The sequence below is a fragment of the Cyanistes caeruleus genome, chromosome 2 (assembly GCF_971803275.1).
Source record: "Cyanistes caeruleus chromosome 2, bCyaCae1.hap1.1, whole genome shotgun sequence".
Lineage (NCBI taxonomy): Eukaryota > Metazoa > Chordata > Aves > Passeriformes > Paridae > Cyanistes > Cyanistes caeruleus.
Window position 1 is genome coordinate 49,292,735 of NC_141702.1, and position 27,924 is coordinate 49,320,658.

At 40.7% G+C, this 27,924-nt stretch overlaps 1 protein-coding gene and 1 long non-coding RNA gene across 5 annotated transcripts in view; one reads left to right on the forward strand and one right to left on the reverse strand.

The window, feature by feature from the left end:
• The window catches only part of CEP85L (centrosomal protein 85L), a 136,220-nt gene that overhangs the window by 101,782 nt on the left and 6,514 nt on the right, over window positions 1-27,924 (reverse strand). The window contains exon 1 of one of the 3 annotated variants that reach the window (XM_086876883.1): window positions 4,241-4,427. The exons of 1 other annotated variant lie outside the window; for it this stretch is intronic. In XM_086876883.1, coding sequence (XP_086733009.1) covers window positions 4,241-4,289 — 49 coding nt within the window. In that variant the 5' untranslated portion in view covers window positions 4,290-4,427. Of the gene's footprint in view, window positions 1-3,505; window positions 4,031-4,240; window positions 4,428-27,924 lie in introns of those variants that run through there. One more of the 3 variants, XM_023924121.2, reaches the window with a different exon arrangement.
• Window positions 4,657-27,916, forward strand: LOC111927189 (uncharacterized). Of its 2 annotated transcripts, XR_015283140.1 has the most exons (9): window positions 4,657-4,982; window positions 6,364-6,543; window positions 8,974-9,060; window positions 11,346-11,451; window positions 18,838-18,987; window positions 23,045-23,177; window positions 23,316-23,369; window positions 24,104-24,242; window positions 25,216-27,916. It is a non-coding gene; the product is annotated as an uncharacterized LOC111927189 (long non-coding RNA). The 2 variants fall into 2 exon arrangements; XR_015283141.1 differs by lacking the exon at window positions 8,974-9,060 and having other exon boundaries at window positions 4,673-4,982.

Consider the following 27,924-nt stretch of genomic DNA (forward strand, 5'->3'; position numbering starts at 1 on the left):
TAGCATAAATAACTTTGCACTCTATATCATATCAATATATGATTGATATAAATTCTGGACATTATTTGGAGAATCTACAGGTGCTATCTTCCTACTAGCACTTCCTTCACCACCTCCCCCAGGGCAGACAGAATGGCTCAGGCTGCTTTTTACTACATCTTTATTCTGTAAAACAAATGCATTATTCTCCAAATGATTAAAGTAGTAACTGCTTCCTTTAACTAAAATTTTAAAAGCAAAGAATTACTGCAACCACAAGTCAATATTCAGTCAGTTAAAGTGTAACATACAGGAGATCAGAATAACTGCTAACCTCCAAACCAACACTATAATACACCCTTACATCCATCATTCTTTTCTTGCCAAGCATTTAAGATAAAAGTGTTCTACACACACTAAAAGAGTGGATGCTATATCCATAAAAGTGAGTTGCCTGGAGGGAGTAGAAAAAAAAAGACGTTTTTGAAAGGAAGTAGTTCCTGTTCACCATCACTCAAACACAGAATGTCATTTGACCCCATAGTGATCTGTGAAAGACAGGAGAGGCCATTCTAGCAGCCTGTCTTGCAGCTGGAACCCTACATTTTAAGTCTGGATGAACGATCTTCATAATGCACCACATACAAACACATTTATACACTTATAACTGGTAACCAATTTAAAATCTTCACTTGGAGTAACTCACCACTTATTGCCTTGCCTAGCCTGTAAAGATAATCCTGCATTTTCAAGATGCTTCCAAAGCTGTACCATCCCTGGCTGCACATCTCCAATAGCAGAGCAAGAAAACTTGTTACAGAAACAAAAGCACCGGACATCTGTCTCTTCCTCCACCTCAAAGGATGAAAACGAGTGTCATCAGCCCCACCCTCTCCACCTTGAGATAGGAAGCTGCCTGTGAAGCCCACATGCATCCCAAAAAGGCAGTGCCCCACCAGCCTTACAATGTGCTGGGACCTTATTGCTGCTGACACTTTGCTTGTGACATCATTAAATAATCTTTCAGACCCACGTGTGTCACACTGCCAGTGAGGCACAAGGATTGCAGGGAAAATCACACTGCCAGGGCTCCAGGTGCAGAGGAGTGCAGGCTACTATTTTTAGGGAGGCCAAATAAAATCCTTTTGATGTCCAACATTACCAATAGGCAATAATGGACAGTGGAAAGAAGCTTGACTAGAGGTGGCATGGTTTACTAAAAGTAATAAATATATGTGTTACTTCATTTCAAAGAGGGCTTGTTTCACTTTCCATAAGCATCTGTTGGACACACATGGCCTAGCCATATCTAGATGAGCACTTTCACAGTTTTAAAAAGAGTTATTTACCAAGTATGCATTTCAAAGGCTGGTCTAGATAAATAAGCAAAGGGATTAAAATGCTGTATGCCCTTCACTGCAGTTAAATTCTTACAGCACATGAGTAACTGCTGTAGTCACATGTACAAGAAGACTGAAAGGCTTAAGTCAATCATATACATTTCAAAAACAGCAATTTAATTTTTCAGGACAGGCACTGAGACTGTAAGGAGCTGAAATTATTTTGCATGAGTAGCAACCTTTGTCATTAAATTCACTGACTGTACAAGGAGCACCTGTCTAAAACAAAAAAAAAAAATCTCAGTGGGATGCAAACAGCAAGACAGCAAATTTTTTTTTCAGGACAGGCACTCCTATTGAACCAAAAAGCAAGTACCATTTGGAAATGAGAAGAAAGAATAAAACTGAAGGTCACAAATTAAATATGCTCCAGAAGTGTCCTTGCCTGTTACATTTTAAGATAACCAGAATTAATTTGCATCTATTACAAAAAAACCTGATAATTCCCTTGTGTAAACAGCTCAGTAAGCACCTAGCTTTGTAAAGGAATTGTATGATTTTCAACTGTCTGATTTTCAAAAGTAAGACTTTTAAATACCCATATTCATAGATAACTAAAGTACAACTAGCAAAACAGAAGCTTTTTAGTATAAAAATACTGTTTACCAAAAATTATGAAGCCATTAACTGTTATACTCCCACAACAATTAGAATCTACATCAAATAGCTGCTATTGAAGTATGAAACATGTCTTGGCAGAATAAGGGTTCCTTCAGATTAAGAAATAAGTGTCTAAACTCCTGCTTCCTAGTAGGACGCTACTGTCCTGCTAAAAAATACTTTTCCCACGAACAGCTTCCTTACAGAAGAAACATCTAACATGGCAGTAACAATAGCACAGGATCTTAGTAGCTGTAATTCCTTCAATAAAAATACCTGCGTGGAGCTAATTAACTTCCACATCTTCAGACAGATTACAAACCACACAAAACAGCTTCTCAACTGTTTCCCAGTAGGACAGATGAAGGAGGGCACTCTTCTGTTGGAAATTATAATGCACACATCATCCTTCAAGGTTAAACCTCAACCTACTTGCCTTCTAATTAATCATCACTTTCTGTTAGTTTATCTTATCTCAAATTAGATACCAGTTTTTCTACCTTACACTTCTACTTCTTACAGAGAAACATACATTTAAATACTCAGGGTTAATACAAGTTCAAAAGAAAAGATGGGATAGGGGAAGAACTAGAAGCAATACACAAAAATTTGTTCTCAAGTCTGACGGACAATTCTGACAAACAAGCAACGCAAAACATTAATCCAGTGAATTGGATTAATTCACTGGAATTGCTGATAAGTTCAACACGTTCTAAAACACTTCATTTGACCCCAAATAAAGGGAAAACAATATATCAAATGTCACAATCTAAAGTTTTCTGAAACAAGTGAAAAATTAATACCAACAACCTTTGTAATGGTCTGAAATTAGTGTCAGAGAACATCGTGACATAACCTTTTAATGTTCTTGTCCCAAAGACAAATAATAAAGAACTGAAACACCCTAAATTCCTGCAGTTTCCATCAAATTAACTGAAATCTCCACACCTATTGTTCAGAATACCCACTATCTTTGCAGGCTGTAGTACAAAGATAATGTAACTCCATTCTTTTGCAGGAAGCACTAAGTAATTTTTTAAAATGCTTCAACAAGGCAAATGTGTTATACATAGGAATTCATAACTTAATCACAGTACAGAAAAAAAGAACAATGCCTTCTTTCACCTTATAGGGATGAACATTAGCCTACTTGTAGAGATTCAGGCAGCTGCTGAGAATGTCTTAGCAGCTCTTGTGTTTGCAAGAAAAACCCTGTCAGTCGTAAGCAAAACAATCTCACCATTTAAATATGTCAGCTAACTGTATACACATTATACAGTCATCCTTTGCAAAAAATAAAACATAAATCCAAATTTCTTAAAGGAGAGAAATTACTCCAACAGCACTACTTTGCACTTGCAATGGCAGAGCCAAACCACAGACCTCCACTTGTGATCAATTGCTTCAATAAATCAAAGCATGACAAAATATTTGCAGAAGCCCTGCCAGGCTAAGACAGGTGATACAGCCCGTAGTATTTTCAAATCCTGAAAAAGGCATTCTGAAGAGCCGGTACTTTGCCTTACCTGCCCAAAAGCAATGCTCACACGGCTCTGCAGCCAATTCACCGGTTTTGCTCTGCCAGTTTGACAGCCGTGACGGGGGAAGTCAGCCCATCGCTTGCACAGAGGTGTCTTCCCCTGGAACAACCTAACTCCAAGCATTTACATTTCAACGCATCCCTGCCAGCCTACAGGAACTAGGCTCTAATTAAACCAAAGACAGAGAAGTGGTGGAGAAAAAAGAGGCAGAAAGGAAAAAAAAAAACAAAAAAAAAACCAAAAAAGAACCCAAACCAAGACTCGACCTATTTGTTCCGGTCTGAATTTGAAACGAAAAAGCACCAAGAGCAACACGCTTCCAACACACTCTGCTTAAAGGGACGCTAACACGAATCGAGGACGGAAGAGAAAGCCCAGAACATGGAAACGGATTATGTAGGTTAAGCTCAGCTTTTGTCATCCGCTGCGAGGTCCAGCTAAGGAAAGGCTGAGCCCCGATTCGGCTGGGGCCGATTCGGCGCCGGCGGCACCGGGCCGGCCCCCGCGCCCCCTCCGGGCGCCACGTCCCCCTCCGGGCGCCGGGCGCGGAGAAGGGGCCGCGCCGCTTCCCGCGAGCTGTGGGGGCAGAGCCGCTTCCTCCGGCGTTCCCGCGGGGACCCGGGAGGGAGCCGAGCCGGGCCGGGCCGGGGGAGGGGAAGCGGCGCGGGCCCCCGTGCCTCCCCCCTCGCCCCAGCCCCTTCCCTCCTCAGCGCTCCTTACCCGCCTTGTAGCCGCGCAAGCCGGGCTGGGGGTGCAGCCCGCCCCACATGGTGCCGCGCCGGGCCGGGCCGGGGGACCGCCGCTCTCCGGCGGGCGGGCTGGCGGCCCGGATGGGCGGCGGAGGCGGCCGCTCCCGCTGCCGCTGCCCGGGGAGCTCAGCGGGGCGCTGCCGCCGCGGCGGGGGCTGCTGCCCGCCCCAGGGGCGCCGCGGCCATGCTGCCGGGCTGCCGAGCGCGCTGGGACCCGGCCACCCCCTCGCCGGAGACAAAACTTGCTCTATTGCGCTGCCGCCGCCGCCGCCTCCTGCCTCTCTGGCGCTGGCAGCGGGGCGGGGACAGGGGCGGGAGCGCCGCAGATGCGGCGGCTGCTGCTCGGGGCCGGACCGCTTACATAACCCGGCCCACGGGGCGAGCCGCAGCGAGGGGCTGCGGCGGGGGGCGCGTCCGCACGGGCCATCCCGGGCCGGCCCAGCACAGCCCGGGCCAGGCCGGCCCGTCCGGCCCGCTCAGGCCCCGCCGGACCGCGGAACTGGTTCTGGGCTCCGGTTTGGCCACGTATTCGCCGCCCGCTCAGGCTGGGCTCGGGGAAGGGGCTGGTGGGCAGCGGAGGGTGCCCGTCCCCGAGGAAAGCGCTGAGCTGAGAGCATTAGCCTGGTGTAAAGGTCATCGGAAAAGGAAGGTGAAATGCCTGACTCCAGGGATGCGGCACTGGAAATAGCCAAGGCCAGTATGCTCAGACTTTAGTAAGTAGAGTTCATAATAAAATCACTATTTTCCCCTGCTTATGTTTGTTTTAGTAAGAAAATGATGTGGAAATAAAGAAAAATGTTTGAATGATCAGTTCCACCAAAAGATCCACAGTAACATCAAAAAATTTAAGCCACAGGACTGGGAACAAAATGCTTCTGTCAGCAATAATTCAAACCCAATAAGAGGCACATCCCCTCTCCACACTGCTTTGAGTCTGCTCCAAATACTTCAAAAGATTGTTCTGCAACAGCAGACTTCTTGTTACTGCTGCTTTCAACTGCAGCCCAGTGGTGCCCATGAAAACTACCTTCTGAACAGGACCCTGACTCAATCAGCAATCCATGTTACCAGACAAAAACAAGGAGAGGGAGAAAGCACTTGGACAACTTCTAACTTCAGCATAGCCATACCAAGATTACAAAATGCACACCCACCAAAAGAAGAAAAGCAGTGCTTTAGACAGCATTGTAGATTATGATGGACATGATAGTTTAGGGAGGTGAGGTGAAACAGAATCAGTTCTGTGTTTGTGTGGAGACATTCACATTCAATAAATAAAATTGTGTTCAAACATTTCCTGCTGACCCAATGCATTTTTAATTAGTAGCTGATGATCACAGAACAGCTTTTATCTCTTTGGAAAGTTATATGTTTTATTTCAGCACAAGTCATGTTTTATTTATGCCTAGCTTGGTATTCAGAATGTACTCAGTAAAACAGGCCTCAGAAGTACTGGCATGAGCATGTAGAAATGCTGCATGTTATTATTTCATCCTTTTTCTTAAGGGGATAAAGCCCTTACACACTCACCAAAGATCTGACATGATGTGCATTCCTTATCAGCTTGTTTTAACTTCAGAGTGTCAGTGGGTGTTCCGTAGGTAGAGCTGTAGAAACACAGACTTTAAATCTTACCAAATACTGGATAAAAAACCCAAATAGTAAAACTGCAGGAGATGCTGTCAAAACCTTCAGACTGTTGCTAGAAGTCCTTGAATGCTAAAAGGTCATTGTGTATGACCTTTTATGAAGGTGGTACAATATGAATCAATATGAAATTGTGCAAAGACACATTTTCAAGAAGCCACAAATACTGGTTTACAGCAGAGCACCAAAGCAGGAACTAAATTTTTTGTTGACATCACCTCAGTGAAAGTGTCCAGCCCTCACCCCTGAAGCCAACATGAATGTTTAAGAATATTTGCAAGAGAGATGCATGGTAGAATAATAATAAAAATGAAAGTATATTGCAAAACTTTGAAGAACAGACACATAAATGACTTAGTTCAAGACCTCTTTAAGGGTCTTGACTGTGTGCGACATTTGTAGCATTCTATTTTGTTGGATTAGCTTGACTACTTTTCATATTTACAGGAGGATGCAGTGAGCTGTAAGGAAGCTGAATTTTAAGACGGGGAAGGTAGCTAGCTGCAGGCAAGAAGAAAAATTGCCTCATGACTGCTAAGCTCCAGAGTTTGTGGTGCTGTCTTGAAATGCAGCTGCAAGAATCTAGAGGCATATCATGACTGCAGGAAAGCTACATGTCTGGAAAAGGTGTGGTAACATTCTCCTAATAAATGTCACTGCAGTGGTTTTATATAATCTGTATTGCCCTTCATGGAAGCTTTACAGTTTCTTATGTATCTCCTGTCTAGTCAAGAACAATACCACAGAAGAAAAAAAAAAGATGAAAGGTCCAAGATGAGGGTGGCAGAACACAGCCAGATATTCTGGCTGTATCCCCTCCAGCCACAGGGCTGTCTTCCAAGGTGTCCCCACTTTGGCAGTGCTACTGCTCAGAGCAGAAAGGAAAAACCAACTGTGCTTAAGTTTAAGCAGTCAGATAACAGAATCTGAGACACTTTCATTGTTATGATTGGATTTTAAGTTATTTTTATAGAAACTGAATGTAATTAGTAAAGCTTTTTCACTACAAATGACCACAGTGTATCTGTCTGGAAACCAGGCCAAGCTGAAGCCGGCAGTTTAACTCTATAAATAAATTTTAGCTGGTTAATGCTTTATTCTTTATCCAGCAATGTTTTACAGCTGCAGTCTGCTTCTGTATACAGTTTTAGATCTGGAGCAGTATTTGTTTTAGATTTTCAAAAATCTCTTGAAAAATTATGATGACTGCTCTGAACCTCCTAAAAAAAAATAAAAAAAAAAATTGTGCCATTTAATGCTGCTGAAGCAATCCCTATTTTCATATGGATTTCAGCTTGGCAATGCAGTGAGCCCTGAGGACACCCCAAGTCCCTCTTCTTAACAAGTCTCTTTTGTCCTAGCATGTCCTCTCTGTGAAGCCCAACCATCTAGACATCTAGACCATCTAGGGGTGGGTAGTCATGGCTCTGGTCCACTTCCTGTGCCTTTGTTCCTCTGTCCCAAGGTGACTTGCATGAGACAAGAAACATGGAGTCATTAAGGTTGGAAAAGACCTGTAAGGTCATCCAGTTCAACTCCTAAGCTTGTCACCTCTTACATCTCTTGGGTTGATAAGAATTAGGAGCATGACAATCTGTGTTCCAGTGCTCTTCACTCAAGAGGGGTAAGGGGTATCAAAGGTCCTGATACTCATGGAAAACAGCAGCACAGTATGAGGGGAAACTCGTGTAACCTTACACGTGAATAAAACTGTAAGTGGAAACAGCCTTCATCCCCAGGTAATTATTGTGAAATGTGATGCTCCAGGCAGTGAATGGACTCAATTTCTTGGTGTCTGAAAAGCCTTCTCCCCAGATCTTTTTTTCTGACACAAGCTCCACCTTCTTGGCAGAATGAACAGAGGAAAACGGCAATAGAAAGTAACAGCTTTAGCACTGGTGGTAGGCAGATGCTGTCTCCCTAAGATCAGTCGGAGCATGTCTTACCCAATGGTTTGTGATCTGTCTCCGGGTTCAGAAATCACATCCCTTTTTTCCCCTTCAGTAAAAACATAATGCTTGAAGTGGAATTAAGCTGAGGCATAACCTGTGAAAGCAGCATTTTCCTTTGATAAAAGCCAGAAATAAGTTCAATATTTCTTCTACACACTTGCTTTCGCATTTAATAAAATTAAAATATTATTTTAAAAAACCCAAATGCAAATACCTAAACATTGTTCTAAGAGAATGCAGACCATTTCTCCTGTCTAATTAGACATTAGGCATGTGTGCATTCTATCAAAAAACAACAGCGGTATTTCTCTGCAAGCATATCTACATTGTAAATAACTTTGAAATTAAAATCACAAATTTTCAGTTATTGAGTTGCTTCACTAAGTAGAGCAGTTCTTTCCCTCCACCCACAACTTTTTCAGTTGAACACTGTGTCCTAGCAAAGTCTTAGCAGCCTTTAAGAAGTCTTAGAACAATTCTTCCTGTTTTCCAAAAAAATAACTATGTATGTTACAAAGCAAGACGTTAAACTGTTTTGGGAGACACTATAATTAAGAACAGGTTGGATTACCTAAGGAACTGCACACCTGCTGGTAGGGGCATGCTGCTCTATAGAATACTGAAATGTTTTGTTCTAAGTACACAGAGTGCATTGCACAGCATTAACAATGCTAAATTATCTAATTATCTAATATCTGCAAAGTAGGCATCATGAAATAACACAATGTATACAATGTTCTTATTTTTGCCTTTTCTACAAGCAAATGAGAGTGCATGTCCCACAGAGGAGCACATGTTGATACCGGTTTGAATCTGCTTTGCACTGTGCTTTTACTAACATCTAACACCATGGGAGAGAGTCAAATCAAGCAGCTCACTGTAACCATACCTATAAACACAGCTATGGTTTATCATCAACATCCTGAAATTGAAGAGCCTTCTTAATGTTCCAGCTTTCAGAGTCAGATTTTCACCTGAGAAATTATTTATATCATTGCTAAAAGATCCTTCAGTGTCAGGAATTTTTCACCTTTTTTTTTTGTGTGTGTGTATCATATCAATTTAAAATAAGTCACAGAGAATTAAATCAACTTTGTGTTATCAGCCCAGATAGCACAGGAAGAACAAATGCAGGAGTGGCATCCAGTGACATCTAACCAGTAACTTACAAAGATAAACAGGAATTTCCCAGGTAAATTTTTCTCAAGGAGAAATTTTTTGAGTTCTGCTATTCTATCTTCCATTTCCTCCATCTTCCCTTCTCCCCAAATGCAGTAGAAAAGAAAAGGAAATATAAACAGTATGGGAGGAGATGGCGAGAATATGTAAAAAGCAACAAGCTGGAGGCAGGTCTTCTCCCAGGTTTCCATGTTTGGTTCCTATAAAGTTTAAGTGCATGTACCAGAGCAGTCAGGGAGCCTCTTCCCCTGGACTCATCAACATATCCAGCTTCCTTTCAAGACATTATGCTTTCACAAAAAATATTTTTTAAAATAGGTTTCTTTTACTCTACTGCATGACTTTTTCACAGAATCTCCTGTTCTCTTGTTCTTGAGCCCCCATGAGTCACCTTCATTTTCTGTGAATACACTATCTGATTTTAGGATATTTTTGTATTTGTTTCTCTGTGCTAAAACTTATGTTAAATCCCAGGAAGCCCCAGCAGTGCTGCAGTTCAGCATTTTGATCCCATTGCCACTGAAAATGCTTAAGTTTTTATAGCTGGCATTTTACTTCAAGAGACTTGGTCAACTCCATGTTACACAGAGACAAATGAGTGCAGAGGGATGATGCATCCAAGACTGGATGATATCTCTACACAGTAAATTCGCAGGGTTTTTTAAGTTTCTTTATGTATGTTAAACTCCACCTCAAATGTGAACTGCTGTATTAGAAGCACAAAGCCAGCATTTAGCCTGACCTGTTTAAACCTACTTGCTTTAAAGGTTAATCAAAAAGCACCCCCTTGTATGCAGTCACTGAAACAAAGTTCAGACCATGTAGTTCAGGTTCCTGGCCTTTTTCCACCTCAGTGTTGAAAGGAGAAAGTCCTGTTTTCCTTTTGCAACAAGCATCCCCAATTATATAACTTTGCAGTAAATCAGAATTTTAAATTATAAGTAACTGTTACAGGAGGGCCAAACACTCTAAAGCACAAACCAGCCAGCGATGCAATGTTGTATGAATACTTGAAAATGGAAATTTCTTCTAAGTGGCCGTCATTATCTGCTTATAGCCTGAAATATGTTGTTTGTTTATTCCAAGTCAGAAATACAACCTATGAACATTACCAGTCAGAAAATTATCTTGGCTCTTGTGTTTGAGCCAAACCCAATATTGCTGCAAAGGGATGAAATTTCAGTAAAGTCAATGGAGTTATGCCAGTGCTTAGTTTAGTCAGCTCACTACTGTCATATGCCCATACGTAAAAGTCGGATGGAAAAATTTATTTCATACTGTAACTATAAATACTATAACTTAATGAGGCCCCCTACCTAATTTTTTCCTCCATTGACTTTTATTCTACAAAAAATCACTGACACTTATTGTACAATAATTCATTACATACTATATGCTAGAATAATGTATCACTATTATAATACTTTTTTTTTTCTCTCAGCAATGAGAATTCCATAACTAAAATGAGGAGGTATTCTATGCTGGTAGAATAAAATCCAGTTTAATTGGGCATTTCTATACCCTGCCATCACAGCCCCTGCAGATGTCTCAGAACCAGCCTGTTCCCTGTACAATGCTCAAGGACCAGCAACTATCAGCCAGGGTGCTGCTGGGAACTGCCTGGTGTGCAGGACAGGCAGCCTTAGAAAACACTCTGGTTTTGATATACCTGGCACTGTAAAGAATGATTTGCTTATGTCTTGTGCTTTGTATCTTTCTCACAGTAAAATAATAAACATATAGAACACACATTTTTAGATAAACCCTTTTTACCCAAGAAGGTAGAAAATTACTGAAATGCAAAAACTGGGCTGTACTGGTTTGTACTGACCACCAGTGCCTATCAAATTTGTTTTATGGGACCTCAGGGTTATTATATGATGTGTATGAATCCACCACAGTATGCTTAGACTGTTTTGCTTTTAATTTAAAATTAACACAGACAAGAAAGCTTATTAAAAGTAACTTTGTGGCTCTCTCTTGGCTGTAAGATCATTCTACTTTTAACACATTACTTGAGTGACCAAATTGATCTGGGAGGCGTAAACACGTAACCTGATCTTAGGTCACTTTGAAAACAAGAAATCATGCTCCTAAGTGAGCATGTAACTTCCAATATATATGAGTTTAAGTATTGCTGCTTGAATTGTTTGGGACAGTCCCACTCATTTAGGAATCCCATGGTTTAAGAATTGCATATCACATACTGCATTGCTGTACCATTCAAATATTGTGAGTAAGAATGTCTGGTTAAATCAATTAAAATGAAAGTGAAGAATCACAGTTGCAATTTTCTAGTTAGTGCAGGTTACTATCTTCTGAACCAAGCATCAGAAGGTCAACCCAGAACATGAGAATTTCTCCAGGGCTTCTGAAGGAAAAGTAATTGCCATCTGTTCATGAGGTAAGAAGCTTGAAAGACCCAAACAAAACACATTAATAGGAAAAGATAAATAGCTTAACTGAAAATCTGGATCTGGCTGCATCCTTCCAAAACAGCATTATGCATAAGCTTCCAATGTGAAAATTACCAAAAAAAAATAATATACTGAAGCAGGAGATGACAAGCAGTCAGGAAGCTTGTGTTGAAAATGGAGAGCAACAAAAATGCATTAAGGAAGTGAGAAAGGCAGACGATTCCCATCTGTGCTCTACCCCAGTGAATGCTCCATGAAGTCAGTTAATTCATGGAAGTCCTTGCTCAATGACACCACTGACAATATGTTAACTGAGCCATTCATGGTGTTGGCCCTGCTGGAACTCAGCTCCAGCAGTCACCATGACAAGATCTTTATTTAGCACAGCCATTTCAGTTAACAGATAGAACAGGAAAAATAATAAAGAAATAAGAAGAACACAGCTATCATAAAGTATCTTGAAATACATGAAAATACTCCTTGTCTTTCACTTCCGTGTTTGAAGATGGTTACAGCAAGGATAAACTCTCAAAATTTGGATTAAAAACACAAGAAAACCATTCATGTTGCATCATATTAAGGTAGAAATCAGGAGCTAATTTTAAAAATGATAAATTGAATCATGTATTTCCATAACACATTTGCTGCATTTTTATGTTACTGCTTTCAGATGTTACTGGTAGGCAGGAACACAATGTCTGAAAGCTGACTCTAACAGGCCTCTAGAGTAAACTGAAATATCTAAAGCTCTAGAAGTACGTTACAAACTCTAAAGGCTCTACAAGATAACCATGTGTACTCAGTGCTATATATCTTATACAGAGCTTATACATTCCAATTTAAGTAAACCAGTCTCCTTTGCACAGAGATAAGGAAACCGAGCTGTGTAAAACAAAAACTACCATTCCACTCAAATTTATATTTAGTATTTGCTGTGTCATGCTTTAATTGCTGAAACTGCCTCTAAAAAAGCATTAAAAAAATCACCAGAAAAAATGCCATTATGAGGCACATTGAATGATCAGAATAAAGCTTCACCTTGAAAAATATATGCATCAGTTCTGAAGCACAAAGAAGTTCTAAAATACAGATGAATCATCAACATTTTGTTTCTATCAGCTACATGCTCCTGATGTAAAAAATACAAAGAACAAAAATATACTGAAACTCTCTTGGAGCTCACCATCATGAACAAAACAGAATTTATTGGGAGTTCAAATTTGCCTGAACAGAGAGGAAAAGAAAGTGTTGCAAGATTAGTTCCCTCTTTAAAAAGAGCAGATAAGTTAGTAAATACAGTAACTTCCACTGAGCTGGCAAGTGAGCCAAGCTGGATAAGCAGATCCAGATACCTAATTTGGGAGGCTGTGAATTGCATTCCTTATCTAATGAAATCCCTTATTTTCCCTCACTGTTTTTTTTTTAGCATAATTTTTCACATGACTTTCAAATATAATTTTAAATGAAGTATATATAGGTAGTCAAACTGGACCATATGGTAAAAGACTCTTTGCTGAAGATTCATTAATTTAAAATACAAGTGAACAGTCTCTGAAATGGATGGGTTTTGTAGAGTCCTGATCAACCATATGTCCAGCTGCAAGGATTTCTCACAGAAATTTTTTTTGCTGTCCCAAGTAGTGACTTCAATATAGGGCTTTACAGCCCCTGCAACTCAGCCACATGAAACATTTCCACAGCACAGGCCTCAGGATGCATACTGCAGGTCCTCCCTGTCTGGTGGTCACAGAATCACAGAATCACAGAATTTGTGATTCCATACAGAGCAGCACAATATGGACTTAGAAGTTCTGTGGTTGGATTCACCAGAAAAAAAGGGGCAGATAGAAGAGTTACTAGTTCCATGGTGAAGAGGACAGGGGTTCAAGGTCCTTGTGGCACTGGTCTGTGGAGAAGCACTGCTTGATATATATGCAAGGTTTGCAAACCCACTTGCAAAGACTTGAAAAGTAATTTCATAGAACCACAGAATCACAGAATGGTTTGGATTGGAAGAGACCTTAAAGATCACCTAGTTCCAACCTTCCTGCCACCTTGCATGAGACTGGGTTGCTCAAAGCCCTGTCCAACCTGGCCTCAAACACTGCCAGGGATGGGGCATCCACCACTTCCTAATATCTAATCTAAACCTGTCTTCTGTCAGTTTAAAGCCATCACCCTTTGTCCAATCATTTTGACAGACTGGACCTCAGTAATGACTCCAATGATTGTATGAAGGATGAATAAACACATTTGGAACATAGAACAAATTATCCAATTAGTTGTGCAACTTAAATCATACAGTTTACCACCCCAGCAGAGGACAAATTTGAAGGAATTCAGGGTAACTTTTTCCCAAGCCCTCATCCCCCATATGGTGAGCTCTTTGCAAAATCTGTCAGAGAGAGAAAGAGAGAGAGAGAGAGAGAGAGAGAGAGAATTCTCACGAAGAACAAAAAGCCAGATTTCTGAATGTGCTCTTCCCACACCCTTATCAGCTCTATTTTTAAATACAAAGCTAGCTCCATAGAATCTCCTGAGATTTGACAGTTGCTCACACTGTTACAGATTAAACAGAAGAGTGGCAGACTTGGCTGGACTTACTGCTCAGCACAGCAAAGAGGGAGACCTGCCCCTGCGAGCATGTCACGGTGTCAGGAAGTAGCATTTGCTGGACGGCAAATGAGCATGATGGAGGCCTGCCCCTGTTCAGGACACACAACACAAATCCTTTCATCATATTTCAGCTTTGATGCAGGCACTGCCAACAGCCTGCTCAACTACTGAAAATGAGTAGGCAACTCATTTACTGGCTTGCTTGTATCTGCAGAATAGCTGGCAAGCGCATCATCAGAGTTATTCATGACAATCCATGTGTGGGTGTGTGTTGAGGCTTTCAAAGCAATGGTGTAAAATGTCTGTTCCTTCAGGCCTTCATGATATAGAGCCTCTTCTCAAAATCGTTCACTCTTATTCTGCCTTGCAGTTTCAGACATCATTTCCACTTGTGGGAGTGAGTCCTGCTGTGGCCGTCTCAAAGATAATGAAAACTAGCACACAGCAGCCCACTATGGAGTTGGGGAGGGAGTCCAGGGCTCTCCAGTTTTAATGTTTTCCTGTTAGACATTGCTAAATGTGCTTACTACCCATAGATTTGTTTATTCATAGCTCAGTGAACTGATGTTTTGATTAAAATTGATTTTGTTGTAACAGTGCTGTCACTATTATTAACCAGTTTCAATTCCTTTAAAAACAAACAGGAAGAATCCAAGCAGTTTGGTTACCTCTATGCAGTGCATGGCCATTGGAAAAAGTATCAAACAATAGATAAAATTAAAAATTAATGCAATTTTTAGAAAATTACTGGTTTTTTAATACGATTAAATACTATAGTCTGAACCCTTTAATACTACCCAGCTGGCTAATAAAGAAAGAACAGTTATATTAGACAGAAGATTTTTATTGAAGACAGCTTTAGTTTTTCAAACAGCACAGGTTTTTCTGGCTGGCAGAGTATCAGCTTGCCTGGTGAAAACTGTTTTCCCTTGGAAAGAAGCGAAGGGTATAAGATGTACCCAAGAAAAGACAATTCCTCTTGGCTGACCTAACCAGAAGTATTGGCTTGGGTCTCTGAAAGGAGCTCTTTCTCACTGCTGATAAGTTGTTCAGCAGCTATGCAGATGGACTGTTTCTTTGTTTGGGTTGTTTTTTGGGGTTGTTTTTGGGGGGTTGGGGGGGAATTTGGTGTTTGGTTTTGGTTTTGTTTTTCTTCCCAAAAGAAAAAAAAAGAGAGGTTGAAATTAGCAGCAAGCTCAGATTTTGGAACCTTTGCAGATGGCAATGAAGAGTCGTGGGAGATACGGTAAAGAAGGTGATTTTCTGCATCTGCAGAATAGGAATGATGGAAATTAAGAAGAAAATTCTGAAATAACATTAACTCCCAGACCAAAATTGAGGCATAGTTTGTTTTTCAGAATAAGAAACAGGCTCCTGGTAGGAGGTCTGAATTTTCATTTGCTTCTTGAACAGCATGAAGTGTGCTGTCAGTTCTCACTAAATAGCAACAGTCAAGTGTAATGTTCTGGATGCTACACAGAAACATATATATGTACCATGAAGTAATAGGAATGTGACAGTATCAGGTTTTGGAGTTTTCATGTTCTCTTCAAAAACTCTTCAGTTCTGAAACTTTCTATGATGTAAAAGTTTCAGGCAGAAAAATCAGTAGATTGATAAGTCTTTTCTTGCTTGCTTGCTTTTTGAAATCTGGGCAGTCAGTAGAAAGAAAGACAGGAGAAAAGGAGAAACAGAAAAAGGGTGAGAAGAAAGCTGAAAACCTGCAGATTTGCTTCATCTTGGATAGGGTAGGAGGGAAGTCTGGAGAGTAACATTATACTAACTCCTCTTTGGAATAATTTATAAAATTGGATATGCAGATAATTCACATACTGTAAGCAAAATTGGTCTGGAGACCACACAGTCCAGCAGACTGCAGAGCTTCCAGAAGGCCCAGCTGTTCCTGTCCTTCAGGACACATCCTTGCTCAGAGCTTTGCTCACAAGCTGAGGTCTTTTTTGTCACTGTAAACAAAGAGAAATGCAAACTGAGCAGCCAATCCTGCTCACTGTCTGTACACAGGGATTTCTGAGAAAGATGAAGATCAGTCCAGCTAGTCTGAAAGCAAAAGCACATTGCTTAAGGACAGCTATTTCCTTCCTTCATTTTGCATTGTCCTTACTCTTACTTGTATATGTATCACTGTTAAATGAGAGAAAGGTAAGTTAGAAAGCCATGGAAATAACCCAATAGACATTTTCCCTTCTGGGCATTAATAAAAACAATCAAGCAGTTACTTAGGTTACCTTGTTTGTGATCTGTCCTTGTTCCCATTAAGAAGGCTTGCAATTCCATTTACAGAGTCCCCCTCTATAGTGAAACAGTGTTCAAGCACAGCTATGCATTTCCAAGTGGCAAGATAGCAACCACATGTTAACAATTTCCTTCTCAAGACCTAGATGCTGCAAGCAAAAAATCATGCCTTGGCTTCCTGCCTACTTCTGTCTGGCTTAATTAGCTGATCCCATCAACAATCTCAGCTAAAATGATTCTCAGTAAAAGGGTAGGGGGGAGCTGCTTGAGCAGAACTGGGTGAAGCTTTACACCAAGCTACTGCCCTAGCAAGATCCAAGAAGAAAGGATCAAGGGCTTTGGCTCAGCACCTTCCTTATCCAGACAGAATTTGAATTTTTTGGGGACTGAAAGCAGGATTCTAAATAAAGCCTGATGCCTTCTAAAACTGCAAAATCTGCAGCAACACAAGTTCAGACATTAGTTTTGGGGGATTGCTCAGGTCACTGTAGAGAAAAAGAACCACTCTAAAACTGAGTGCAAATATTTATAACAATCTCCCAAAGTGATTTGGATTTAGAATCACTTTATAGCATTGAAGATTACACTGAAGAGGAAGAATCAAAAATATTTTCTCCATTGTCTTAGCTTTATTTTTTTTTTTCCCAGTGACTAAGTGTTGTCAGCTCAATCATAACAGATGATACTTTCCCTACCTCTTTACTACTTGGTGGTGGCACTACACAGCATGGTAGCACCACTTCTGTAGTATATTCACCACTACAGAACTCATGTTTCTGTGCCTGGAGGACTGTACAAAATAAAGTTTTCCATGGTAATCAAATCAAAATGACATGTCCCCATTTCCTAATGCAATCCTGAAAGTGCTGAACAGCAGTAAAACAAACACTTAATAGTATTTATAGTTTAAACATACTTAAAACAAAGATCCTAAAGCCTTTACAAAAACAAACTGCACTTCTCAACAATCTTGCTGGAATTTTACAGTGTCCATCACAAAGATTTTCCAGCTACATATTATTTTTAGTTTGAGTTTCAACTCACTAAGTTAAGGCATACATACTGAAAGTGCATCCAATTAGCATAGTCAGTTCAAATTGTTTGATTTTTTTTTCACAATTTAAGATATGATGCATAGATCTCCAGTGAAGACATAATGGTTTATTCACATCAATCCACAGATGAAGAGAGTCCCAAGTGTTTATTCGGTGCAGGGCTGGTTTACTTCAGCAGACAAGTGCATATTAGCAAACTGAAAAGGAATGCAGCAGCCCATCTCCTATAAACACCATTTGGCTATTTAAGCCTACACTGCACTAGAAATAGAATTATATCTCACAAACACCACCAAATGCCAGAGCATATAATTTATTCCCTGCACGCTATATTATTTTCAAATCAGATTTTATCTGTCTCTTACTATATAAAGCTGGGGAAATATTCTCATACACATGGAACACTTCTGCACTGAGGAATCATACCACTTTGGAATCAATTTACAGGCTGTGTATTGAAGATCAATCTACAAGGCAGGTTCAGATTTTGATTTGGGTCTTGCTTCCAGTCCAGCCACTCACCTCAGATGTGCTCCCTGGCATTTGTTTTTCACATTGCCTTTCACTGAGACTTTGCTGGCTCTGCTTTCCTTTGTCCTATACCATCTTCTGTTGCCATCCCTCATATCTCTTGCTTGCTTAAACACAGCCTCTGGAATGCTGTTTTCTCCAAACTAAGAACAAGCATCTCCAGTGTCTCTTAACGTTCTCACAAACACTGTTCATCTAGGTGAAGACCATGCAGTCAGGTCTGTAGGCTGCAAACCTTCCTACAAATGCTCCCTTCTTTCGGCCAAGTAAGGACCATAATCCATTTTAGTGTCTCAGCATGTAAAGATGATTCAAATTAAAAAAAAAAAAAAAAAAGTTACATTTGATGCAGGCAAATAATGAAGCCTTAGGACACAACCCTGTCTAATCCATCTATTTCAAACTTTGAAACATACTTTGGACTGTACAGTTTTGCACACAGAGGATATGCTCTGATCTTTTATGCCTCCTCCTTAAAGTTAAGCTAGGTTTTCACACCGACAGCAGAGCTATTGTGTGCATGACATTTACTGCTGGAAATGGATGCTGTGTCTTGGCAATGAATGGAAAATCTGAGCTTTAGCAATGAAAAGATATCTTCAGAGTGTTCCTTGGTCTCTTGTTAGTCATTCAACGTAGAGGAATTCAGCACAGAGGAAACACGCTGGGTGAATGTCAGTGTTCCCAGCTCTGCCTGAAGAAAGAATAAATCCTGCTATAAAACAGAGTATGGGCACTGAGCACGACAGGATCCAGATTTTCAGTGCACACCAATGAAAACCTTCCCAACAGCAGAGTTCCAGCAACCCAGCTGGGGCTTATTTGGGAAATGTGCAGTTTTCCACATAGGAAAGTAAATTGGGATGCTTGTTTTCAGTTTATATGGAAAAATCTAATTGCTCTAATTTGTATTTATAGCCTGCAGCAAGAAGACATAGTCAACAGGCTGGAAAGTATAGTGTCATCTGAACCAGAAGTTTCCCATTTTTTTATAACTTCCCTTGAGAATGGGGTCCATGGCCCATGTCTGACTGGATTCCCAGGAGACAACACAGGCTCTTTGTACAGGTACGGCTCTAAGGCTTTGCATTCACTTTACTCTTTCACCAGGTTTATATCACTTACCAAATTCACCTGAGTATGCTTTTCTGTCTGTGTGTATCAGTGTCCTCTGCTGAGACAGCAAACCCTTTCCCAGCTGAAGACAATTCCCACCATGCAACCTTTTAGAAAGTAATTCATAGCCTGTGTCACATCCCAAAGGCTGTGTGCACAGACTGGCACCGCGAGGGGACTGGGGCCAGCTCCAAGCTCTGCCTGCCACAGACTGCCTCTGGATCTGACGCGTGCGCACAGCTTTATTCCTTGCAGTGGCTTTGTAGTAATGATCAGAGGATGTACAGAATAAGCCACAGAACCTATGCAATTTAAAGCTAACCTGGGTTACTCACAAAGCATGTAATGCACTGGATTTCTAACTGAGAATTTGTGTGCCTTTCAAGCCAGAGCCAAATAAAAAGAAAGAGCTTAGACAAGGCGCAAGATGGTTGTTGTAATCTCTCTGCCCTTAGCAATGCCATGAGGATGATGCTCTTCTGACTGATGTGTTGTGTAATGGTCTTTTGCATATAATTCTTCAAGCAATTAGACTGAAATCTGCTGTCTAAAAGATCTGTTCAGCATTTATGCCCTGTATTTTCTCATTTTATTCATATTGAAATATAGGGAATCTATCCAGCCAGTCAAGGTGACACTTAATGTTGCTCTTTTTGTAGTACCATCCATTATAAATGTTACTTACAGAAGCTGTATTTAACTTCATGCTGACAACATAGTTTAAAAAAGAACCCACATTTCAGTTGTTTACAGATTCTAAACAAAAGATAATTATTTGGCTATGGAAAAATGATCTAACAACTTATGTAGAACCTGCTTCTTCCAGAGTATCAAGAACTCAGGGAACAAGAGGGAGGAACTAAATGAAATTTTTTTGCAGTTCTTAAAGAAAACTAAAGCAGAAACAATCAAGGATTTGACTTTCAGAAATGGTTATTTTAATGTATGTTAAGAAAGAATAAAAGTTTCTGTCTTTCCTTTATGTCATTATTACAGTATACCATTACATATGGGCTTTTTGATCGATGGAATTTTTCTGGTGAATCATGATGATGTATAGCTTTGGCTCTTAAATTACATATTATTATTTAATATTTACATTTTTTCACACATTTTTTGCTAAACAAATTCTAGTTCTCACTGTACAGTGTGTTTACTGCACGATGCAGTTAAAACATGCACATAAACAATTCTGCACACGAGTGTTTCTGTGGAGAGTTAGAGCTGTAGTAATTTGGCACCAGAGCAACAGTGTGTGAGGCAAGTTTTTATACTGGACAAGCAAGAAAATGTGGTTATTTGAAAGAAGTAATTTAGGATAAATAAAATATTTACACAAGCCAAAATCTAATCAAGGTACTTGCTTCAAGAAGTGTATTTACAGGGTGCTAGTATACTAAAAAAACCCTCAAGGGACATACGTGAACATAAAAGGAGACAAATGCATTTAAAAATCATGTTACAGGTCAGTGAACAAAAGATGTTGCCCTTGACACATAGTCATTGGTCTATAAAGAGAGATGTATGTTTAATCTTAGCCTGATTTCCAGTGGACAGATGGCATTATTTTGCAAAGCCTGTGGTATCACATGGCCTTACATCAACGTTGCCACATCTGTAAAGTAACAATTCCTTAATAGGAATCTGACAGGTTTCAGACTTGGTGATTTTCACCCCTAGAACTCTCCAAAAGGATACATGGGAATATTAATGGGAAGGCAGCACTGCTGCCTTTTTGGATGGTGCACTCCTGTTTACTTTGCTATCCATCAAGTGCAGCATGAATGGGCAATGCCTTGCAGCTCCCCAGGACACTGCAGAGAGGAGAGAGAACCATCAGAGAAAATTACATCAGCTGTCCTGCAGAGCATGAACAATAGAGCCAGCAGGGCCCAGTGCACCTTCCTTTATGCCATCATGATGCCATTTGATAGAAACCAGCTGCTCTGGTCGTGTTCTTCACACTAAACCCTGCCCTGCCACCAGAACATGCAGACAAGACCCAAGTGTCTGATGCTCTTATGCTTTATTTAGTTTTCAGTAATTTCATACAGTTAAGTGGATTGATGTTCTTGTAATTAAAACAAAGAATCACTATCAACAAATCTCTTAGACCTTTAACGATATTTAAACAGATTTCCATAAGCTATGTCAGCATTGACAGTACAGTATTGTCTAGTAAAAGAAGACTTTTAAAAATGTATCTGCCCATTTCACAAGGAAACAGATCTGAATACATCTCTAGTGGCACTCCATCTCTAGTTGTTTAGAAACAACTTCCTGTCAGAAATTAATTCTCTTGGCTTGCTTCACCAGAGGAATCACTGCATACATGCCAAATCAACAAACCACTATGTAATTCATAATGATGGCTTATCAAGTAACTGATAGAAAGTGTTGCATGCGTAGGAGGACTAGACTAATCTTAGAGAAGAGAGGGATAAATGTTCAACCCCCCCATTCCTAGATTTGCATTATTAGTGCCCTTATTGATGCCTAGCATCAGTGGGATAACACTTTTTAATGTCGTTTTTTTGGCTGAAGAAAATAAATCAGTACTATTTTGGATGTGGCCTTGTTCTCAGTTGAGATAGGTGGATCCCTGGGTGTCCTAACAGATAACCTGTTCCCTGAGCTGCACAGGGTCCTGGGGAGTCTGACTCCTGGCAATGTCTCTGGCCCCAAAGTTTCCCCCACAGCTGCCTCCCAGACTTATCTTCCAGGGGAAGAGCTGCCCCCTGTGCTGCCTGGATACCCACTGGAGCATGGGTGGCCTGGCAGCAGACTGAGCCAGCGGGCAGAGAGCCACATCATGGGTAAAGCCAGCTCTGAGCCAGGCTGCCTCCTCACCTGCTTTTTTGCTGAACTTGAAAGCCAAATGAACATCTTGCTGTGGAAAACCTCGATGCTAGTGCATCCAGTGCTCTCCTGCTGGAGAGGCCTGCCAGGAAGCACCCCAGCCCTGCTCCTGCTGCCTGGCAGAGCTGCTGTGGCGTAGAAAGGTGTCCAGCCAAAAAAGGGATAAGCTTTACCCTTGGAGCAGTGGGCTTTTTGCTGGGAGTCATACTGCTCCTGGGCTAGGAAATTCCTGGGAACAAACAGTGTTCTTTCTTCCTCAGACCGCACAGCTGCACCTTGTCTACCAAACTGGGTCTGTCTCAAAAAGTGATTGTCACACTAAATTCTCCCTGGAGGATGAGATTTTTTTTTATTTTTAGTGAGATAGCAAAACATAGAAACAAAATAGATTTCAAAAAATACGTGATTATTTTTCTGGAGCATGTTGTGTTTGGCAATGAATTTAATTCATTTGTGTAATTCATTTGTGTTGTTCAACTCTTTACCTTTAAATAACACTCCCAAATACTCCTGAACTGTTTTATCTGCCTGTTCCATGATGCTTCTGCAGGAAAAATTACCTCATATATTTGCACCTCCCATATTTGCACACTGTAAAGTTCATCATTAGAAAATAAACAGGAAAAACCACCCCTTTGAATTTTGCACAGCCTAAAGCATCTCTCAAAACAAAATCACTGAACAAAACCTTCCTGTAATTTTATTTTTTAATTCCAGGGCCATTTTTGGAGTGTTTTTTATACACAAATCAGTGTACAGTACAGGAAGTGCAGAAAGGCAGGAGCTGCAGTCTGCTCAGTAGTGGTAAGACCCTATAGGTCCAATATAGACAAAGCCACACAGGAACCCCAAGCAATGTTGTTTTACATAAACTACATGTCTGTTGCACCAGTAGCTTTCTGGTTTCTTTCCCCTCTTCTGTATTTTACATCATTCCTCTTAGTACTGAAAAGAAATCAGGCTTAGGGTCTACATCCCGAGACTTCCGTGAAAGTTTTGACACAGACCTGCATATAAGTCTTGTGAAGCCAAATGTGTTTTCTATGATTTTTATTCTTTGTTAAATTCTCACCTTTTACTGTGTTCTTCATAAGCAGTTATACAGAAATGCAGGATTTGTTTTACGCCTCAAATGAATTTTCATTTTCAGCTACTTCAGAAAAGGAACTGACCACTTGTGCTGGAAGTCATCTCCTCCTGCTGCCTTTGCTTCCCCAGCATGATTGATGGCACATTGATATCCTGAAGCAAAGGGCCCTGCCGTTTCTTCTGTGTGCTCTGAGGTGGTGAAAGTGCTTCATTATCCAAAAAACCCAAGCCAGCAAACCCAAGGATCTAAACTAGCTCAAAAGGAACTTAACAAACCAGGCTCCTGTGGAGAGCTGCTGCTCCTCCTCCAAAGAATTTGTCTTTCTTTACAGATCACAAAAATATATAATGGATCAAGAAGGTAACCACAACTATAAAGAGAACAGGTATGTACTCTTACATCCTATTCTAAAATGTCCTACATACAAAACTATTTACTGTAATCCCTACATGAAACATTCACTAGTTTTATCCACTGCTGTAGGAACACTAGAAAACATTTTTGTTTTATTAAACAATGTTAAAGTTTTCACTTTTTTGTCCTATAGCTAGTATTTTATGGGTTTGCATGCTGAATCTCTTCTTTAAAATTATTCTGTGCAAGTTGCTGAGAAATGTGTAATATCTGCACAGTGGAAATAAAGCATTAAAAATCATGGATCCGTATTCTGCACACACTCACTCTACTGTAAATCCCAAGTAACTCTGCTGACTTCGCTGCATTTAAACTAGATTTATAATGAAATTCAGAAATTGTCTTGTACTTACAGTGATTAAGCTTCAAAGTCATTTACTATGACCTTTTCTGAGTGCAAAAACATTTTAGACAGTGTTACATAAGCAGCTTGCTAGATACAGTATGACTTCAGTTTAAAAAACAATGATGGCAACAATTACAGTTTCCCCTTCAATCTTCTTTACTGGAAGAACTACTACTGCTGGAACTAGGAAAAAATACTACCTTTATCTGAAAGCTCTACAATATTATTTTCACTTATGATCCTGTTCTCTGGCTCAAAGAAACACAAAAGGTACATCCAGAAGCAACTTGCTTGGTTATACAGTTAATCCCTTGCAAAATATAATGATTTTTTTTTTAATTTATCATTATTGTTTTCAGTATCCTCTCAGATGTCCTGAAGAATACAGCTTGTACCACTTCTCAAGGTTCTCAGAGTGCTACAGACTTGCCAGGACCTGACCTGGCAAGGTCATTATGCTGACCTGGGGACTATGAAATAACAGCCCAGTCCAGGGCAGTATCTTTCTCTTAGTAGTAAAAAAAATAGGAATGAAGTAAGACAAACTCCATACCCTAAACCAAAATCAAGCCCTTGAGATCTACCTAAGGCAATACTATCAATACTACCTCTGGAATTTTATTACTTTGCACTACCCCAAATGTTTTCTCTCTGGAAAACATTCTCTATAGCCTCTGTCATGGAGTACTGAATGCATCCCATAGCTTCACTAGGTGATGTTAGACCCACCACACATTCCCAATAAGACAGATGAGCCCTAAAACCTGGCTTGTTTTTCACACAACACCTGCACAACTCATTCACAGCTGGGAGCAGTTCTGATGTGGAGTTTTGCAGTATCAGTGTAATTGCTCTGGGGTGATGCATTCAAGCAGACGTTTGCACAGGAAAAGGTTTGCAACACAAATATGGAGAATGGGGATCAGAAAGATCATTAATTCATACATGTGAATACATACTGCATTCTCTGACTCTTTTTTTTCTGGTCAGTTATTTGTAGCAATTTTTCAATCTGCTTAGAACATATTTTGAACTTGGGAAGCCCCGTTGTCTACATGGAAAAGGAATTACTCCCTGTGTTACACTTCCATTCATGCTATTGATCAAGTTGGACTCATCAGAATCACAGAATAAGCTGTGTTGGAAGGGACCCTCAAAGATCACTCCCAGCCCTGCACAGCATCAACCCAAGCCTTTTCAGTCATTTTCCATGGGAAAATAAATTCCTGATGCCACAAGCCCATGTGCATTACATACAGTGTGTTTTTACCCCTTCACTTCAGCATTTACTTTTACCATGGTATTTCATTTGGTCTCAGCATTTACGCACTGCAGGAAACTATTAACACATGAAACCTCCCTTTTCACAGATATGATCTCCTAATTAAACACAGAGTTAATTATCTCAGCCTTTATAACTGTGATTAATTCCAGCAAGTTAACCTTTCTTTTCCTTTTATGTTCAACACAGGGAACTGCTTTGGGTGCTTATTTATGCCACTAAACCTGAACACTGTCTCCAAGAAATGGCTCTCCAAAAGTTTGAGGAAGGAGGGACTCATAGTCTCCACAGAAGCTTTCTTGCTCTCTAGCTCTGCAAGTCCTCCCAATCCAGGAGCTTGGATCAAACAGAGAATAGGCTGAAGAAAGAGGCCTCCTATCTCAGCTTCACAGTTACTTCTTCAATGGCATCTTCTACCTCACTGGCAACGTGACCCAAAAGTTCCCTGACACACAAGAAGCAAGAAGGGCTTAGGAAACATAACTGGCTGATTGCTCCAGCCAAAACATAAAATACTGCTTGAACATTGCTGGAAGAATTGTATCTCATGTGTGACAGGTGTCCTGAGTGTGAGTTAAGAAAGACTTGGAACTTGGCCTTTGTGTGTCTCCACTTAAGAGCTGCCAAAGCTCATCTGACAGGACACCTACAGTGACACAACCAATTTAGAGCCACAGAACCATTTAAGTTGGAAAAGACCTTCAAGATCATCAACTACAACCCTAAACCTAACATTGCCAGGACCACCAATGGAAATTGATTCCTTTTCAATTAATTATTGTTATTCTTCTGCTTCTATTTTGAAACTCCTTAGAGCTACCCTCTGCAGCTGATGCCTGATCATAGCGGAACCACAAACTCAAGCAAATTAATTTAATCTATGCAAAGGAGTGCTGGTGCTTTAAGTTGGGGCCTGTCTGCAGTGAGTAACTTTGTGTGCCATAGCCAGGGTGTGAATTTGCAGCCCACAAACTCATCTGCACAAGGCTTTTGCATAGTCACTGGGAAAGCAGAAGAAGTTACTGTAAGTAAATAAGAACATCCATAAAGGATATAGTTCAAAGTAGCTAATGAACTATATATTCACATCCTGGCTAAGTATCCACTTATTTGTTCCATGCATTAATGTACAACTTATATTAGAAACCATATGGGTTGGTGAACCCCATGTTTCCTTTTGTGCTATGGCAAAAATAAAACCAGAAGCACTAATTGGTTAATAAGTTAAGGTACCAACTTTTGTATTCCAGTAATCCACACAAGCACCAGCATGCAGCACTTCTCCCACCCAACTTCTCCCTCTGCTCTCTCCTGCACCAAAGCTCAGTGTCCTGCCCCATGGCTCCAGTGTCCAGCCCTGTTCCCAGGTTTGGTCACTCACTTCCCCACTTCTTCAGGGCTTACTGCAGCCCAGTGATGGCCCCAGTCTGGCCCAGCAGAGCAGCCTGTTTCCTGCATGCCTCCTGACTTTCCACTGAGCTGCCCTATGATCATCACAGTTAAACAAATAAAAGAATTTCCAGTTTAGAGAGTTTAATTATCTTTGATTTAATGCTTGTCAAAAGCTTTTTCCTCCTGATATAACTGATGTGAAATTCCAGGAAATGACCAGTTAAACCCAAGGAGAGTCTGAGTGGACCCTTGTGCTGGCTGGACACATAGATAGAGTGTCCAGCCAGGACAGTCACAGAATACATTGCCATGTTAGAGCATGCTGCTTGAAGTTTTCATAATACTATTTTCTGCCATATTCTACCTCCTAATATGCAAATTTTCTCTGTCTCCCCAAGCCACAGCCATGGGATCTCACTGGTTCCTGGCCCTGTAGGAGAAGGGTGAGGTGTGTTTCCCACTCTGAGTCACAGAACCCCATGGAGGTGTTACACATCACTTGCTCTCCAGTCTGGGATACGTGCTTCTCCAGATTCAGGAAGTGTGGCCCTTATGGCATCTGCTCTGATTCCCAGGCTTGAAAGCAAGGAATGAAAGGAGAATAAAAACCCCTCTCCAAAGCAGACTCTTTCTGACACCCTGTGTCGGTATAAACTCTATCTTTTGGCAGGGGCCTGTGGAGTAATGCCAGCAGGAACACCAACAGGTTACTCTTCCTCACCATCTCCAGCAATACTGCTCACCAGAGAGATTTCATGTGTGTAAAATACACATTCTTTCACATGTGTAAAATAATTTCCAAAACAAAGGATTTAAATACACGTTACTAATCTTATTTGGATTCTGTCCAGAAGAACTAAACAAAAGCCTTTTAAATAATCAGATAATAATAGCAAAATCATACTATTGTATTTTAGAAATATTTGTTCAAAACTGTAAGAGATAACTGCTCAAAATATTCAGCATGTACCAGAAGTTCTATCATTTGGGCACATATTTTATGGGGTTTTTTTGAGACTAACCCTTTGATTATATTTTTTGCTGCTCAGTTCCTCATGAGTCTGGCTGGTTTTTTTACCCCATTCCTTGCCCCTCTGTGGATCATGCAGGTTCTCTATGCAGGTTCCTCCACACTCTACTTGGATGTCCTCTTCTGGGGCCATGCCTTCACCTTCTCACCATCTGCCTTGCTTGGGTGTTTGCCCAGAGAAGCTTTTCTTGCTATGGGACCTCTGAACTGATGGCCCTCTGCTCCCCTCCAGCTCTGCTCCTAGGAGCTTTGGAAAACTGAATTAATGAGTGTGGACAGCAACATTTTGAAAGGTGCCAGGCAGTTTACATAAGATGGAAAGATGCACTTTTACAGCATCAAAGCCTCTGCAGGAGTAAGACACCTCTTGGCCTGAAGCCGGAGCTCTTTTACAAGAGTTTTTGTGCTTAACCTTTTATAATGACCTGTTCTTTAAATTACAATAAAACTGAATTTTGTTATTTAAAACAGTGAGT